The sequence below is a fragment of the Maylandia zebra genome, linkage group LG12, assembly GCF_041146795.1.
Source record: "Maylandia zebra isolate NMK-2024a linkage group LG12, Mzebra_GT3a, whole genome shotgun sequence".
In the NCBI taxonomy this organism is placed as follows: domain Eukaryota; kingdom Metazoa; phylum Chordata; class Actinopteri; order Cichliformes; family Cichlidae; genus Maylandia; species Maylandia zebra.
The window spans coordinates 27834841-27851830 of NC_135178.1; the positions used below are offsets into that span (position 1 = coordinate 27834841).

The 16990-nt window shown below is 41.3% G+C and overlaps 2 protein-coding genes across 2 annotated transcripts; both read left to right on the plus strand.

Moving 5' to 3' along the window:
- Nucleotides 1-1672: 1672 nt before the first annotated feature.
- On the plus strand, nucleotides 1673-4563 carry dusp2 (dual specificity phosphatase 2). The gene is made up of 4 exons (XM_004547062.4): nucleotides 1673-2266; nucleotides 2574-2692; nucleotides 2837-3056; nucleotides 3616-4563. The coding sequence occupies exons 1-4, from the start codon at nucleotides 1879-1881 to the stop codon at nucleotides 3831-3833; spliced, it is 945 nt and encodes a 314-aa protein (XP_004547119.1). The 5' UTR covers nucleotides 1673-1878; the 3' UTR covers nucleotides 3834-4563.
- A 5231-nt stretch (nucleotides 4564-9794) lies between these two features.
- Nucleotides 9795-15699, plus strand: adra2b (adrenoceptor alpha 2B). Its single transcript, XM_004547061.3, has 2 exons — nucleotides 9795-10913; nucleotides 11087-15699. Exon 2 carries the CDS (start codon nucleotides 11110-11112, stop codon nucleotides 12685-12687), a length of 1578 nt encoding a protein of 525 aa, XP_004547118.3. The 5' UTR covers nucleotides 9795-10913; nucleotides 11087-11109; the 3' UTR covers nucleotides 12688-15699.
- Nucleotides 15700-16990: the final 1291 nt, after the last annotated feature.

Here is a 16990-nt window from a genome sequence, read left to right on the forward strand (position 1 = left end):
TCTGAGATCAATCCCCCGACCTTCCAGTTGGTGGAGAACCCGTTCTAACCCCCAGGACACAAGGAGGACAATTTTGGCTTAAAAATGGTAAAATCCATATCCTCTTTCTTATAAGTTTCTGTTATTTATTTATGGAAAGTAAATAATAAATCTTCAAAAAATATATATTTTTCCAGCTCATGCATCAAAGATACACTTCATGACATACTGTAGTTGCTGTCTGCCATGCTTGACATGAACCTGTTACCACTACTCTGGAACCTGAAAAATATTGTTTAATAAATTGTTGACCCCAAAATAAGTTGTGCCAAAAATTGGTCCACCCCAAGGATTGGGTCCCTAGACACAAACGGAGTAATATAGTGTACGCGCTTAAGTGCCAGAAGGATTGCCATGATTTATACATCAGGGAAACCTGATGTAAAATCTAAAACCAAAGTGCCTAATGGCAAGACCTAAAGTTGTTGTTTTTTTGCTGAGTTTCCTGTTATGTGTAGACATAATACGGGTCTACATATCCTTTGAGTCAGGTGCCTTTTGTGCTTGAATGATTCATAGGTGAATGTCAAGCCATTCAGGTATAAGGACATAAAAAAGAAGTGAAAAAAGCAGCCAATGTTCAAAGAAAAACTTTGAAAGGCCTCCAGAAAGTCTTCCGAACCAGCCCACTACACCACTTTAAAGCATTATAACATTATTACAAGAATTTGTTATTACATTGCTTCAAGAAATTCTAACTCCCTGGGAGCAAAGCAGTTTTATATAATGAGGGCAGACTTGAAACTTGTGGATAGTCCTGTATTTTCTGAGTAAAAGTTTCTCGTAACTGAAGTGCATCATGTCTTTTCCTTTGTGTCATTCCATCCACCGCCATTCACCTATTAAAAATTTATTGTGTGCTATTTTGTGATGAATATGGTTAGTGCTTATTCAGAGTTAATCCCACATGTTTCTCATTGCACACCACAGACGCAGCTAAAATAAATGCAGTTTGAGGAAACTACCTGACCTTTTAAAATGCAGTTGCGAATTTCTCATAAACATTTACTTCTTGTATCATACTTGAAATAAAACACACTGGACATCAGAAGTGGATAGGTCTGTGTTTAATAACCTACTTTTCCCAATGCCCCTTTGCAAAAAAAGAAATCCATGCACTGTAATCCATAACTACCACACGCCTGAATCATAATTAATTAATAAAATGTCTGTGCTTTTCGTGTCTGCAGTGCAGCAGAGATTTTAGTTATGCTTTTTTAAATACTCCACAGAGCAGCTTTAAATTTTCCAGCAGAATAAAAACATTGTCAGTGCTGACATTTTATGTTTGCAGCATGGACCTACAACAGAAAAACACGGTGGTGCGGGATTAATCTACGCCGAAAAAAAAACACTCAGCCTTTAGTCTTTCCGCTGAAGGCAGGCGTTTCGACCGGGTAGGGAGGGTTTTAGCTCTCAGTATAACGTCATTCGACATAAAAACACGGGATAACCCCAAACTCCGACCACGTGCGCGGTAGGAAAATGAGGCTTGACGTCAGTGTCCATATGAGGAGTGCCGGCCAGACCAAATATGGTCGTTCCGCCTCTGACGTTGTTCCTACTGTGGAAAATAGGCGGGGTGGCGCCGACCCCGCCTACCGCGCAGCCGTTATCAATGAACAAGTGAAACTATGAACCTAGAGCTGATTGTAACCGGCCTGCAGGAGAGTTCAACAAAAACTCACAATATTAAGTCTTTTACTTTGAAAATTTTTTTGCATCTAAAATTGATACAACTTATATATTATAATTTTAGGGATTTTCTTTTTACCTGTCTAAACTGACTATTTTGTACAATTTATTATTTTTAACTTAACTTTCAACTACTTTTCAACAATGAATCCAATCAACGAACCTTTGGAAATAACTGGCAACGAGTTGGTTCACATACTTAGGACTCCCCGGGAACAGTACACCTCTGCAGGGTGCGTGGTGCTGGACTGCAGACCGTTTCTCGACTTTTCCTTGGCGCACATCTGCGAGTCCCGAAACGTGAACTGGAACGCCATGCTGCGTCGTAGATCCAAGAGTTCAGTGGTGGCTCTGGAGTGGCTCATTCCGGACAAGACGCTCAGGGCCCGGCTCCAGAGTGGGGAGTTCTCCCCAGTGGTTGTGGTGGATGAGAGAAGCAGCTCCATGGCCGAGTTGAAGGCGGAGAGCGTGTCCCAGATGCTGCTCACCGCCCTGCAAAACGAAGTTCACACGCAGATCTGCTTTCTGCAAGGTAAAAAGCATCAGACGGTTTAAATCCATTTAAAAGCATATATATTTATTTTTAAATAGTTTAATAAAATTGTTGTTGACGTGTTTTTTAATGAATTACTAAGTCGTTAACGATCATCCATGCAATCATGATCGATTTGATCGAAAAGTGTTTCGATACAACCAAAACGATAAAGGAACGTTTAAAAAAATTCTAAATAGAGTTCATGTTTATAACAGCATTGTTGTTATTTGGCACAGATCATACATTTAAAGAGGACGTGTTGAAAGCTTACTGCTAACCTCATACTAATGTGACCTCTGTTTAGGTGGATTTGGGGCATTTTCTGAGGCCTATCCGGAGCTTTGCTACACTTCAACCATCAATCACTGCGCAGTGGAGCCAGAGCCAAAAGTGACAGGCCGGAGGACACCCGCGTATGATCAGGTGAGCTAAAAGTTATTAATATTTAAAAACAGAATATTACAATTAAAACGTTTTTGATTGTTTGTGTTGTTTTTTGTGTGATGAAAAGCCACAGACAAGACGAGACGAAACAGTTTAGTGATTGTTTTTGTTGTCAAATTGCAGGATGGTCCCGTGGAGCTGCTACCTTTCTTGTTTTTGGGCAGTGCCATCCACTCATCCCGCAGAGAGACTCTGGCTGCAGCCGGCATCACAGCTGTGCTCAACGTGTCCTCCACCTGTCCCAACTTCTATGAAGGGGAGTTTCAGTACCTGCGACTCACTGTGGAGGACACACTGGCTGCAGACATCAGAGCCTGCTTTTCTGCCGCAATTGCATTCATTGGTGAGTATTTCCAAACTGTGTTAGTATGTAACCTCTGAAATGAGAGTCCAGTCCAGTGTTTGCTCACAGAAATGTCAGTCCAAACTCCAGCAAAGATAGAAGGCCCACTTAGAAAATTAAATCCATGTTAAATAAGCCTCCCCTTTGTATTTTTTAATAAAAACCTATAAAAATTTTAAGCACCTTAAACTCCATAATCCATTTTCAGTCCTACACTTGGGGACCAACAATGTAATCATTAATGATCTGGTTACAAAACAACTGGATTATGGAGCTTAAGCTTGATGAAAGAGTTTATTAACACCTGATAGTTTTTATGAGCTTGTTTTGACCAGCTTTCCTTCTACAGTTGAGTTCAGGGGAAGGTGGAATTTGATTTAAAGGAACTTCCATTATAGCAGTGACTAGTGACTGAACGCTCATTTCCGGGGTGACAGCTCGTTTAGCCCAACTTTCTGTGCTGTCTGTTCGTAAAACATTACCGCCGATGTGAAATGAAGCACGGTATGCTGATTGCTCTTCCTGTTTTTGTCTCTTTCTCTTCCGTTTCCACATATAGACTCGGTGAAGCAGAGCGGTGGAAGGGTGCTGGTGCACTGTCAGGCAGGTATATCCCGCTCAGCCACCATCTGTCTGGCCTACCTCATGCACACTCAACGTGTCCGGCTGGATGAGGCGTTCGACTTCGTCAAGCAGCGGCGTCACGTCATCTCGCCAAACCTGGCTTTCATGGGACAGCTGCTGCAGTTTGAGACTGATGTTCTGTGTCAGGGATAAAGGCACAAATCCATCTGTGAAATTTAACTGACTCTCCTGCCTCTTGGCATATTGCGCTGGACTCGCTGCACTACCAGGACTCAAACCACATGCATAAATGTGTTGTTGGTACTGTTGAAAAGTTCACTTTGTACATTCAGAGGAAAGCTAAATGTGTTGCTGGCATCACATGGTTGCAGTCATATTTTGAAAATGCTATATTTTAGCAATGTAAACCACAGTGTCATGGAAACATTATGAAAAACTGTGATTCTGAGCCAGCTAGCTGGAACAGCTATGAGGTAATTTCCCTGACGTTATACTTGAGTGGAGTTGTGCCTGCCTGTTTGGTTTGTGTGTGTGTGCACGTGCAGGTGTGTTATTTTGTGTGACTTCTGTGCCTGATTGATTGGAAGGGCTGACTTATTTTCATACACTTTTAACCACTGTGACATGATATGTCTTTTGTAAGGAAACACTGTGTTATCTTCTTATAGCAATAGTTCATTATTCTCACGTTTAGAAAGTTAGAAATGCACCTACCACAGCTGGTATCATTCTATATCCTGAGACAGATTGGTACACTCAAACTGGAAAAAGTTGTTTTTGTTTTTTTTAATTGTGTAAATATATTTTGTTATTTATTTCAGTATTTCTTATGACAGTGTTACTGATATCAATAATTCTTACTGCACTTTATACCTTTGGCTTCCTGCTGTTTTTCCACTGAAATAAAACATGCTGGAACATATGAAAACCGTGTGAGCGGAAAAAACTGTTTTACACACTACTGTCCACCACATCTCACTACTTGTACTACTTATACACACTAATCCAGTCATCGTTCACCGCACAGACAAAACAATGAGGCCATCGAGTCCCAGGTGCATTTCAGTGTTTTCAGAGCGCATTACAAATGCATAATTTCACACGCTGACCTTGCTGCTTTCGGCTGCTCTTGCTGAATCAGAAGGCATTAAAAAACATTGGGCTGCTGAGCGTTTTCATGGATTATCCTGTGGCAAGTGGGTTTTACAGTCTGAAGTCCCTTTTGACCTCAACAGCCAGCAATGGGAATTTCACATCCTCTCATTCAACTAACATGAATCGCTTTAGGCACATGACAGGAAGTCTGCTAAAAGAAATTACAGGTAAGAGGGAAAGTCATTAAAGTTATTTCTAATCAGGAAGTTTGGAAAGTCCAAAACACCTATTTGTGTTTATAGCATTTTAATCTGACTAAAACCAGTTTTAAACAGGTAAATAATATAAATTACTGGACTTTTTTCTTTATTTTCAAATTTCAGCTGTACTTTTATCAGTATTGTCAAGGCTCATGGTTGTTTCAACACAGTATTAAAAAACCAGTCAGCTCTATATTCAACTGGTTCAACTGAAATAACAAAGAACTATTACCAACACTTGCGAAAAGACCAGCTACCACTATCACCACTGCTTCATTTCCTGATGCTAATTAAGCCACCCACACTTCTGTTTTGGCCATAGCTAAAGTAGTCCACGTCCTCTCATGCGCAAATATCCATTACCCAACACGTAAGCAAGCGTAGCTGTTCTGCTTGACTTTTTTCTTCCATTAGCTACAGTTTTCCATGCAGAGGGCAAAGAAATGCCCAGTGGTTTTCAGGTTGGACTTGAAACTGAGCGATCACGTTAAATAAAGCCCCTAAAAAACTGCATTTAATCTGGTGTGAGTCCATTTAAATGTACTCATCAAAAGCACACAAATATGAGCTCAAACTAATTTTTTTATGTATGTTTTCATCTTTTTTCTTAGTCTTCCATCAGATACATTTCTTAAAACTTTATTTCTTCTTTTTCCTGAGGGGGTTGGGGCTCAGATTTTATTTTAGAAAAAATAAATAAACATCCTTATTTTCTAATCTATTCAATGTTGATCTTTATATTTCAGGCCAAAATAAACACTTTGCACTCTTCTGAAACCATCAGAGGGTGATCTGTTTTTCCATCGGCTTCTTTGTAAATCACTTTAGATGAATGAGTTCAACAAAAACAGGAAAAAAGAAACAAAGACAAACAAATATTTGATTTTGGAGCAGATCAAAACTAAACAATCATTAGTAAGAAGTAACTAAGTACAAATTCTCATCACCAATTTGGAGGTTTTATTATATCTGTGCATTTTATTCTATTTATTTAATAGTGTGCTTTTTGCTCGACTACTACTGCTGTGGTCACCAGTTCAGATTTTACTTTTAAGAGACCTGTGTTTAAACTTGAAATTAGAACTCACTGTTAATGATTAAACCAGTGCATCAAATGGTTTAAATAAACTGCAAAAAAAAAATGTAATCATAAAAACAAAAGAGATATGGGGAATCTAGAATAAAATGTGTTATTTGGTTTCTGTAACCAGATTTAGGTCTGTACAGCAAGATTAATACTTTCTAAAAAGTAGTATTATACACATATGTGACATACAGCTCCAAAATGCTACAAACACGTTGATGAATCAGAACTGATAAACAAATAATATAATATACATATATAACATATAAGTCGCAAAACCTTTTCCCTTCAGTGCACAGTTTATTAATAGCCTACTTCAAGTCATATATGATGAAAATATTTGTGCATTAAGCAGACATTTACACAAGACTTTGATTTGTATTATTGGTATTTTTGCACTGTTACTAGTTAAGCAACTATGCTGGTACTTCTTTCACTGCCGCAGGTGATTTCAAAAGAAATGAAGACAACACAGATATTTCTCTGTGTTGTCTTCAAAACAGATCGTGCTGGATACGTTTGTAGTGAAACAGTGCTCTCTAGTGACAACTTTTGGAATGAAAAGAAATAAATAATGACTCAAAAGTATCCAGCAGATGATGCCAGCAGACTGTTTATTAACTAAGGCCACCAGAAAACCAAGTTGTATAGCTCTTTTGCATACACACACACACACACACGCGCGCACACTTCAAATGTGCATTTTAGACATTAAATCACCACTGGTGTCATTTAATTTGTCCTCAAATACCAGTACAGGAAACAGACTGTATCACCTCCCCTCTACTTGAATGCGGCTCTCATCAGTCAGTTACGACTCAGTCAGCCTGCCTCATTAATAAAACTGGCTCAAACTGTAGGTCCCATCTGTGTCCAGATAAAACTAGGCCAATCATATTACATGAGGCTCTGGAAACACGTAATTGATGTACATGTGTAGCGTACTGTATGTACAAGAGGAAGCATATAAGAGATTAGGGATTAGCAGAGAGGATCACACTTCCTTTGGACATGGCATTACACAGTGTTTGTTATCTACGGCTGAAGACTGTGTCACTCAAAACAAGAAATCCCATTTAGAGAAAACCACATGATGAGGATGAGCAACACGATACTGTAAACTGGAGAATTACAACGCATTCATGTAACATGCGCGCACGCACACATGCACTGACCTGCATGCACACACACACACACACATGCACAGAGGTGTAGTTATTTGGGAAAATGACTGCATGGTCATTTGGGAGCACTCCCTGTAATTGTTTGCAGGTTGCACACACACACACACACACACACACACACACACACACACACACACACACACACACACACACACACACACACACACACACACACACACACACACACAAACAAACATATTTGTACCTTCATGGCTAATGGATAGCACATTCCTCATCCAGTCATGGGTATGTTAGAGAGATCATAATATATTTTGCTATGTATGGATATTTTCTCCAAACCGTGTACTATAGAACATTGCAGGACTGGTTTACCTACTGAGGCCTCTGGAAACCTTCAAATAAACAGGAGAAAAAGGAGGGACCTCACTCTGTCGTCAAAGTGGGACAAAACTCACTGACCCTAATACAGAGCTTAACTTGAAAGACAAGGCGTACCTTTTCTGGCAAAATTTTCCTTGATCTCCACACACCATCTCTCTCAAGGTTTATAAATCGCACACTGGTACACATAATAGTATGAGTACCTGAGTGTACACACCCACACATAGAAAACAGAAAACCGTTTAAAGCCAGTAATTCCAAAAGGTCTAAATTGAAAGCTTCCAAAGGGCAGGTATTGTGTTATAATTGATTTGGACCAGAACCATAATGTCCACAGACTCCCACCAGACCACAGCCCTACATTATTCTGACCTGCAGTAATCTCATTTTCAAGACCCTGTTAAAAAGGTAAGGAATTAAAAAGAAATTTGAAGTTATTTTGAACACAATGAAACTGTTCAAAAGCTCCTGGAGTTTTTTTGTTTTTTTTAAGAGTGAGAGTCCTTTCCAGACCAAGTACCAACTTTTCCAATGTGGATATCAAAGAAAAATTGCTTATCCACTGTGGGTGATCCATGGCAGCAGAGTTCCCTCCAGGCTTGTGAACTGTATGTGTGAGTGCATGCATGCTTGTATATCACATGCTCTTACACAACAGGCACTTCAAAAGCAGTGTACTGTGCACTGAACACTGTGTGCCGCTCACTCACTATAACCTCGGCATCACTGACATACCCCTCACCCCCAGAATGCATTTTCAGCGTGTTACAAAGCATGGTTCACCCACGGAAACAGAGACACTTGATTGGAGTGCACTCTCCTGCTAAAAGCTTTATTCTCTCTCCCTTTATATTTAGATTCTGTAGCGTGGAGCGAGAAATGTACGACCATTATTGACTGCTGCTTCTGGTCACAGAATCAGAGAGCAGGCCACCCAATTGTAATTCCATGGGTGGCTAGCTGGGCTTCTTCCTCATTAGAACAGCAATGTGTGGGGGACGCACTACAAAAACAAACAAACAGAACCTCTACCCACACACCATTCATAAGATCGTGTGTGTATATGACCGGTAAATGTGTGTGTTGTTTGTTTGTGTGCGTTTATTTGACAGAGGCCACCTACCTACTTTCAAACAGCACAGGATAAACTCTGCTGCTGTTTGTTTTATGGCCAAGTTAAACAGCCAGTATGACGTAGGTTTCAATGGATAATTGAACGTTCAGGCCCTTGATCTCAGGTAGGCAACAAATCAGAGGGATGATAGATGTCTCTTCTTCTAGGGATAGGAAGTGTTGCATGGTGCATAACTGCAGAGGGATTTAAATAGAAGTCAAGTGATGATGTAAATGCATGAGCACAGAACATTACAATGAGTGCCTTATTCCCTCACCCTGCACCTCGCACAGTGAGCAGAGGTGGAAGGTAACACGGTGCGTTTATCCAGGGAGTGGAGAGGTAGATGAGCATGAGGAGATTTCAGATTTCACGAGGACATAATTCACTTTTACTGCACCATTTAATTGATGGTTGTCATTACCCATGGACTGGATTTGATATGCAAAATCTGTAACTACATAAAATGTATGATTTATTGCTTTAGATCCTTAATCCAGAGGGTGGATCAGTCAGTACCTAATGCATCAATAATTTAAATCTCCGAAGGGGTTCATCTTTCAAAATGAAGAATTTGTTTTATTAGAATTCTTAGACATTTGTGGTTTTACTGTATTATAAAGGTGTGACTACTTTCTCGCACGTAAAATTGAGCCTGCCTTTGTGATTATGAGCTGGCAATCTGTATTGATTTGGACGCTCACAAAACACATTGAACTGTGCACATAAACCCTGCCTCAAACACTGAGGTGTTTTTCAGCTTGTACAATCTTAGACACTGTGCTTACCTTACCTAATCTCATTAAAAATCTGAGAAAAAGCTTTTAACAAGACTGGGCAGCTAAAACATGGATGGCATTTCCCTTTAGTATTACACTGCGCCTTTATCTAGACCTCCAGCACTGAAGGAGTTATTGAGGACTAAGTGAAAAAATCGTTTAAAAACCAAAGAATGATATAATGTCACACAGGCTTTTTGCTTGAAAAGCATAAATGTGAAGTTGCCACATCTTGAGGAAAAATGATGATGGTGATGGTAATGATGACTGTGCTGTTTACCCTGGAGTCCCTGGAATGAAACAAATGTTTTCAGTAAAGCAGATGGCATCGTCTCTGCTCTCCCAGCTGGACATCACAGCGTCCTGTGGAGTTAATTGACCGGAGCAGTGCCACCCAACAAGCCATTTCTAATATAACTGCGTTGGCTGAGACGCTTGGGTATAGATATAATTTGGGAGGTGGGGGGCTGTACAAGGATGGAGGAAGCAAACATCCCATGACGCTCGGCTTCACAGTGACATCACCGGGTCTAAAAGAAGAGGGAGATGGGAGGCACCCCACTTATTAGGTTTCGTCGTAAGGTCCTGTTCACAAGTGAAGATGCTGCTGCCCCTCTGCGAGGAAATCTGCGAGGTGCATCAGCGGAGCGGCTGAATCATGGCATCCCGGTAAACTTCTGAAGCGCCAGGGACCACAAAAAAAAACTCCTGAGACGCACCGACTTGAGCTGCTCTGCGAGGATCTTTTTATTACTGAAACAACAACGTGTTTTGAAAGCAGATGTGACATCGTGCGCAGGAGAGCTGGAGAGCTTGAGGTTGTTCTTTGTGTTCTTTCTTGATTGGAAACGCTGGTATTCCTGTGAAACATCATAATCTTTCAACAGACAATCAGTGTAAATATCCCACCGCATTGGTTTTATTTCGCGTCATCTAAAATCACTCTTTTATTTTTCGCTATTCGAACGAGATTGTCAGGTATACGCGCGTCTCCAAACGAGGACGCACGGAAATCAGACCAATTTACTCTAATCTGATCTCTGATATCCAACAACGCCTCACCGTAAATGGCCCCAAATTAGATCGTTTTAAATTAAATCTTTCCATTTTCATGACATTAACTGAAAAGGGATCGGTCTGTGTAAAAAATCAAGTTTTAATTCTTCAGGGTGCGATGTAACTCTGCGAGGGCGAACGCCCAGCAGTGATTATTTTTTTCTTTTTCTGTTTCTGTTTTTGTGGAGAAGAACGGGTTTTGAAAAGTGGCAATGCGTTTTGATTGAAAAGATCCGCGTCTTGACGCGTTCCCCAGGACTGTTTGTTGCACATAAAATGGATTTGGAAGACCTGCCGTGGAGGGTGCAAGGGAGTGATCATTTGCGAACAACACAGTGACAAAACTAGAACGGCTGAGGTAAATATGCCAAATAATTATCAATTTATTACAAAATGTATTTTAATGTAAATATACTGTTTTATTAAGGACAAAAATGCGTGATAATCTAAGAGTGTTTAACACTTTATACATTTTTTAAATATTTTGCATGTTTATTTGTTTGTTTTTGTTTGCTTGTTTTAAATTTAAAGCCTCTTGGAAAAATAATCCCAGCATGGCCTCGGTTCAGGACAGCGGCTGCTCCATGGAGCTGAGTGGCTGGAACAGCAGTGTGAGCGGCTCGGGATCCTCCGTGCCATGCAACCAGAGTGTCCTCAATCCTGCCCCTTACTCCCCGGAAGCAACGGCGGCCTTTGCCACCGCCATAACCTTAATGGTCATCTTCACTATCGTCGGGAACATCATGGTCATCATCGCTGTCCTAACCAGCCGGTCACTCCGAGGTCCGCAGAATCTGTTCTTGGTGTCATTAGCTGCTGCGGACATTTTAGTGGCCACACTCATCATCCCCTTTTCTTTAGCCAACGAACTGCTTGGCTACTGGTACTTCAAGTCTCTGTGGTGTGAGATCTACCTGGCGCTGGACGTGCTGTTCTGCACCTCCTCCATCGTGCACCTGTGTGCCATCTCTTTGGACCGCTACCTGTCAATCTCCAGGGTCACTTACGGACGTCAGCGGACACCCAAACGCATCAAAGCCGCTATTGTGGTGGTGTGGCTCATCTCTGCCATTATCTCCTTCCCTCCCCTGCTCTCTTTGAACAAGAGTGAGGGTGGCGACAAGGGGAGTGAGAGAGGACCTCAGTGCCAGCTGAATGATGAGCGCTGGTACATCCTTTACTCCACCATTGGCTCCTTCTTCGCTCCATGTCTCATCATGATCCTGGTCTACGTAAGAATTTACCAAATAGCCAAGCAGAGAACACGCTGCCCACCAGGAGAGCCCAGGAAAGATGGGGTTGGCTGTGCAACACCAAGTCAGCCTCCTCGGCATGTACAAGCCAATGGGAAGGATGAAGAAGAAAGCACACCTCCTTCATCCAACAAAACCTCAAATGCCAGACCCCCCACCCTCGCTATCACACCTTCTCCAGCTCCAGCAGAGTCTCAAACCTCCCCAAATCCCACACCCAATAATCTCCTGCAGCCTCCATCCCCTTCTCCAGCCGTGCCCACGGCCACAGAGGTTGATACCTCTTCACAAGTCCCCTCAACCCCCTCCACTGTGCCTCAGTCTGCCACCAAGACTAAAGCGGAGGGGAAGAAGGGCAAGCGTCTGCAAAAGAAAAAGGCTGACAATAACAATGCTGACAGTTCAAGCACAGAGAGCGATATGGAGCACAGCCATGGAGGGGGACGCGGCAGCACCAGCATGCCAGGGTCTCCTGCTGGAGGGGGGATCCACTCCCCAGCCTCAGTCAAGCACTACCGCGACATGATTGCCACTTCAAAGGGGGCTCGTCTGGTGCCAGGGAGAAAGTCAAAAACAGATAACAACCCTGGAGCAGCGAGGCGTAAAGCCATGGTCAACAGAGAGAAACGTTTCACCTTTGTCCTGGCAGTGGTCATTGGTGTCTTTGTGGTGTGCTGGTTCCCCTTCTTCTTCTCCTACTCTCTCCAGGCAGTGTGCCCAGAGACTTGCACCATCCCAGGTCCACTCTTTACATTTTTCTTCTGGATTGGTTACTGCAACTCCTCACTCAACCCAGTCATATACACCATCTTTAACAAAGACTTTAGAAAGGCCTTCAAAAAGATACTGTGCAGAAGCACCAAGGGTACTTTCTTTTAGCACATAAAATTGCTGTATAGAAAATGGACATTTCTGAGGCATAAAAAAACAAAACAAAACAAAAACCAATCATGTTCCAGAACACTTAAAGGGCTGTTTAAAAAAATACGTCATATGTAAAAACTGAGAGCCACTTCTACAGCCACAGCGTGTAAACACAAACCCCGGACTGTGAAATCTCAGCTCGCAACTGGTTGACAGATTTTTACAGAGTGAGGCGAAGAAACAGACGATGAAAAAGCAGCTGAGCGAGACACTATTAACCTGCTTAGTACTTTAGTATTTCTGATAAGACTTTGAATCCAAAGTTTTATCTTTGGATGACAAGGAATAATAGATAATCCTGGGAGACAGAGGGGGGCAGCATGATAGAAGAAATGTAAATACACTATAAAACTTATAGAAGGCAGAAAACAAGTGGGAATTAACTCTGTGAATGAATACAACATATTTTTTTATACATGTTTTGTAGTTATCAAAAACTTTGGGACTAAAGAAGACAGGTAAAAGTAAGGACAAGTGGCCTTAGATTCCTGTGAGCCTAGGGCCCTTTACTTATCAATAGACAACACAAGGAGCACATAAGATTAGTGATGATTCCCTACGTCTGCAGTTTCAACTGTGTCTGTAGTCTCAATTGCAAAGCTGCAGGGCAAACATGTGTTCCTTGATTTTTATCTAAAAATGCAACAACAAGAGAAGGTTGCTGACAATCTCAAATGTGATAGCACAAACAAGGGCACCCTTTCAGACTTAACTCGGAGATTTTGTGCAGAAAGCCTTCATGTGAAGCCCTGCCACCTTGCTTTTGGCTTCACTGGTCATAATGGACACTCAGGTTGTTTATAATGACACTCTTGGCTTTCACCTTTCATGAAATATTCAATAAAAATTAACTTTGGATGATGGACTTGATATAAAATCCCATGTATGATGCTGAGAAGTAGACGAAAAGTGATGAGACTGCATCTCATACTCTTAGCTTACAGTTTTCTTTCTTTTAACTTAACCTGTAGAATCACCCTAATTGACTTGCCTGAGCTTCTCTTTCAATGAACTGCCTCAGTATTTGGACATTCGAGCAACATTCAAAGATAATTAGAGCATCTTCAAACCCTTTCAGTGTTTTTTCACAGTATCAAATGGGAGGTGCATCTCCTAAAAATAAAAACCACCAGATTCTTATCATTCTACTGGCAAGCATTAACTTTCACAAAACAAATCCTGCTTTGTGCAGCATTATTTACCAGGTAAACATTTTATATTGACTGTAACGCCGAGATGAACAATGCAATTATGGACGTGTGATGTTCCCCCTAATTACACCTACAGGGGTTATACTGAGAACTGTTTGTCTGAGTCACTCCTTACCGATGCCTCTGGCACATCATCTTCTGCAGTGGACCTCTACATGGCACATTCTACACACTTTGCTGAGAGGCAAGAAGATGAATGGTACTTTTATTTTTCTCACCAAGACACTAAAGCTTTGTGAGTTTCCTGGACAAGAAAAAAAAGAAGGAAAAAAAAACAAGAAAATGTGTCTGTAACTGTGAACAGCACATGTTTATTGACTCAATGGGACAAGGGCTGTCAGCAGCAACACATCAATTTAGTAACTGTCTAATTCTGCTGACTTGTGTGAGCGTGTGTGTGTATGTGGGCGAGTGTGCGAGCGTGCATGCGTGTTGACTCTTGTTTTTCCTTAAAAAGTGTCAGTGCCTCCTCTGGCTGCTATGTACTACAGATCTACTGTACTGACAGATTTCCTGCATCTGGTTGTCTGTAATGTTTATGATGAATTTGGAGGAAAGATCGGTAGTGTGTCGCTACACTGGGACAGTCTTAATGATCTAAAAGTGAATGTTTTTTCTGTGACATCGAGTACATGGCTTTTTAAAGATCACCCTCAAGGGACCAAAGAGCCTCACAGGACACCAGCCTGACTCAGTGAAATCTGGCCCTGTGTTTCTGTAATGAAATATCAGTTTATATTTGGTGTATGTGACGGGAGGCAAAGATTGAAAACACTGTATTATTTATTTCAAACCAGTTTGTGTGTTCTGTTACCTATTTATTGTTCAGTTACTGTGCTTTTATTCTGAAAAACCAATTGAATTGGAAGCGATCAGAGACTGAAAAGACTGTACAGAGTTTTAATATCCTGAACAAGAGCAACATTGACTTCTGCCATCAAGCTCTTGCTTTGTGAGACTGGGCTATATTTAAGCTCGGGGTTGGGGGGGATGCATTTGTGTTGAACTGAAGGAACATGAACTTTGAGTTATGTGCATACAATGCAACATTTATTCATCATTGTTTCATCTAGTTATAGTACAGTGAAATGTTCAATCAGAGATACAAGCACACGCATTGATGTACAATCTATATCGCAACAGAAAAATGTCTCCTCACCAGTGCTACTGCTGTCAGATGTCTCCTGAAAAAGTAATGAAATATGAAAATGTCAATAGCAACCATAGCCAGTTTTATTTGGATGATTTGCAGTGCATTAAGGCCTGATAATCCATATCACGCAGAGCTGCTAGGAGATTTAAATAACTGATGAAACCAAATGGTTGCAAGCAAGAGCTCTGTGCACTTATACAACTGTTCCCTGTCCTCATTTAAAATGATTATTTTCTCTCCAGTAACACAAACAGCTATAGCAACTCAATTATGACAAAAATAGCCACAGAGGTCATGGATTCATGGCTGCTTCCAATAACCATGAGTTGCAATGCTGCTCAAACTTACCATTCATGGCTTTATGTGGTGAGACTGCTGCTTTGTTTGTTTGTTTTTTAAAAAGTAAGAATTATAGCTTAAAGGTAACAGATGCAGTATTCTGCCTGTTGAGCACCATCCTTTTCCCGGAAACCGCCTGAATTGTCTTTTCCCCAACTGTGTTTGGACCAAACTGCCTGGTCTGAGCTTTGCAATCATCTATCTCCCATCTGTCATCATCTCCTTCCAGTTTGGAAATAAAGCCGCTTGAAAAAGCACAAGTCATTCCCTGGTTCGTTTGTTTTATACATCTCCACATGATACAACAATAATAATAATAATGATAATGATAATAAAAATCATTTCCAGACCAGACAGAGAATTAGCAGTGAGTTGTTTCACAAATCTGTGATGTTTTCGTGACATACATGTCAAACCGAAGCGCAATGCAAAGCAATTTCCAGCCATTATGAAATTGCCTTAAATGGGAACACAACTTGGGAAAATAGTCCATAACACTGTGGGTTGATGGCTGTTCAAGATGTCACAGCAAAATCTCCTATCACAGTGGGACATGAGAAGTAGGCCATAGCAGAAACAGCATAATGTCACCTACTGCCAGCGAACACAGAGGAAGTCTGTAAGGAATTAGAGCATCATTCCAAATATCACACACAGACACATACACACACTCCCCGCACTGACTGTCTCATATTCTATTCAAGCCACACACAGAATCAGACACACACACACACTTGTTGTGACAGCTTGTTATATTTGAGGTCATCAGGCCTATGGTGAATTGTAATTGATTTATGCTGATGTGCTGTTTGGCCATTTGTCTGCACTGAATCGAGCCTCTCTGTCCTGCTTTACCTTCACACACACACACACACACACACACACACACACACACACACACACACACACACACACACACACACACACACACACACACACACACACACACAAGTTTCCACTCAAAGAACACCAAAATGATGCCCATCTTTTCCTCCACACTGTTTCATTTCCATATTCAGCACTGTGTGTGAACAGATAACTTATCATAGCCAAGCAATGGGAGCAGTGAGCTGTATGTTTACAATGTTGTATATTCACACAAACACAGTGTCCCTAAGCCCCTTATTCTCTGGCCTCAGCTAGAATATAAAGAAGGCCTGATTGGGACGGTGGACTCTCCAGGGCAAAAATGGAAAGAGTCCAACTACCACGACACTCAACACATTAGCTTCTTACTCACAAAAGACAGTGGACAGACTCCTAAACAAGCGAAGCCGATACATGCAAGGACACACTCGGACGCATACTGAAACACAGACGCACATCAAGTTTAATTTAGAGATTTATGATGGATTTAGTATTGTTCTGTATGAATATGTATGTGTTTAGAGGGCGTTCTAGCGCCGAGCATTTTTCTTTTCCAATCGCATCCACGATATAATGCCAGATAAATTTCTTCCCCCTGTAATTTGACTGTTGAAAACACCCAAGAGGCAGAATGAAAAATGAGAGACAGAACAGAGGCAAGCTCTCTACCCATCGAAGGTGGAGATAT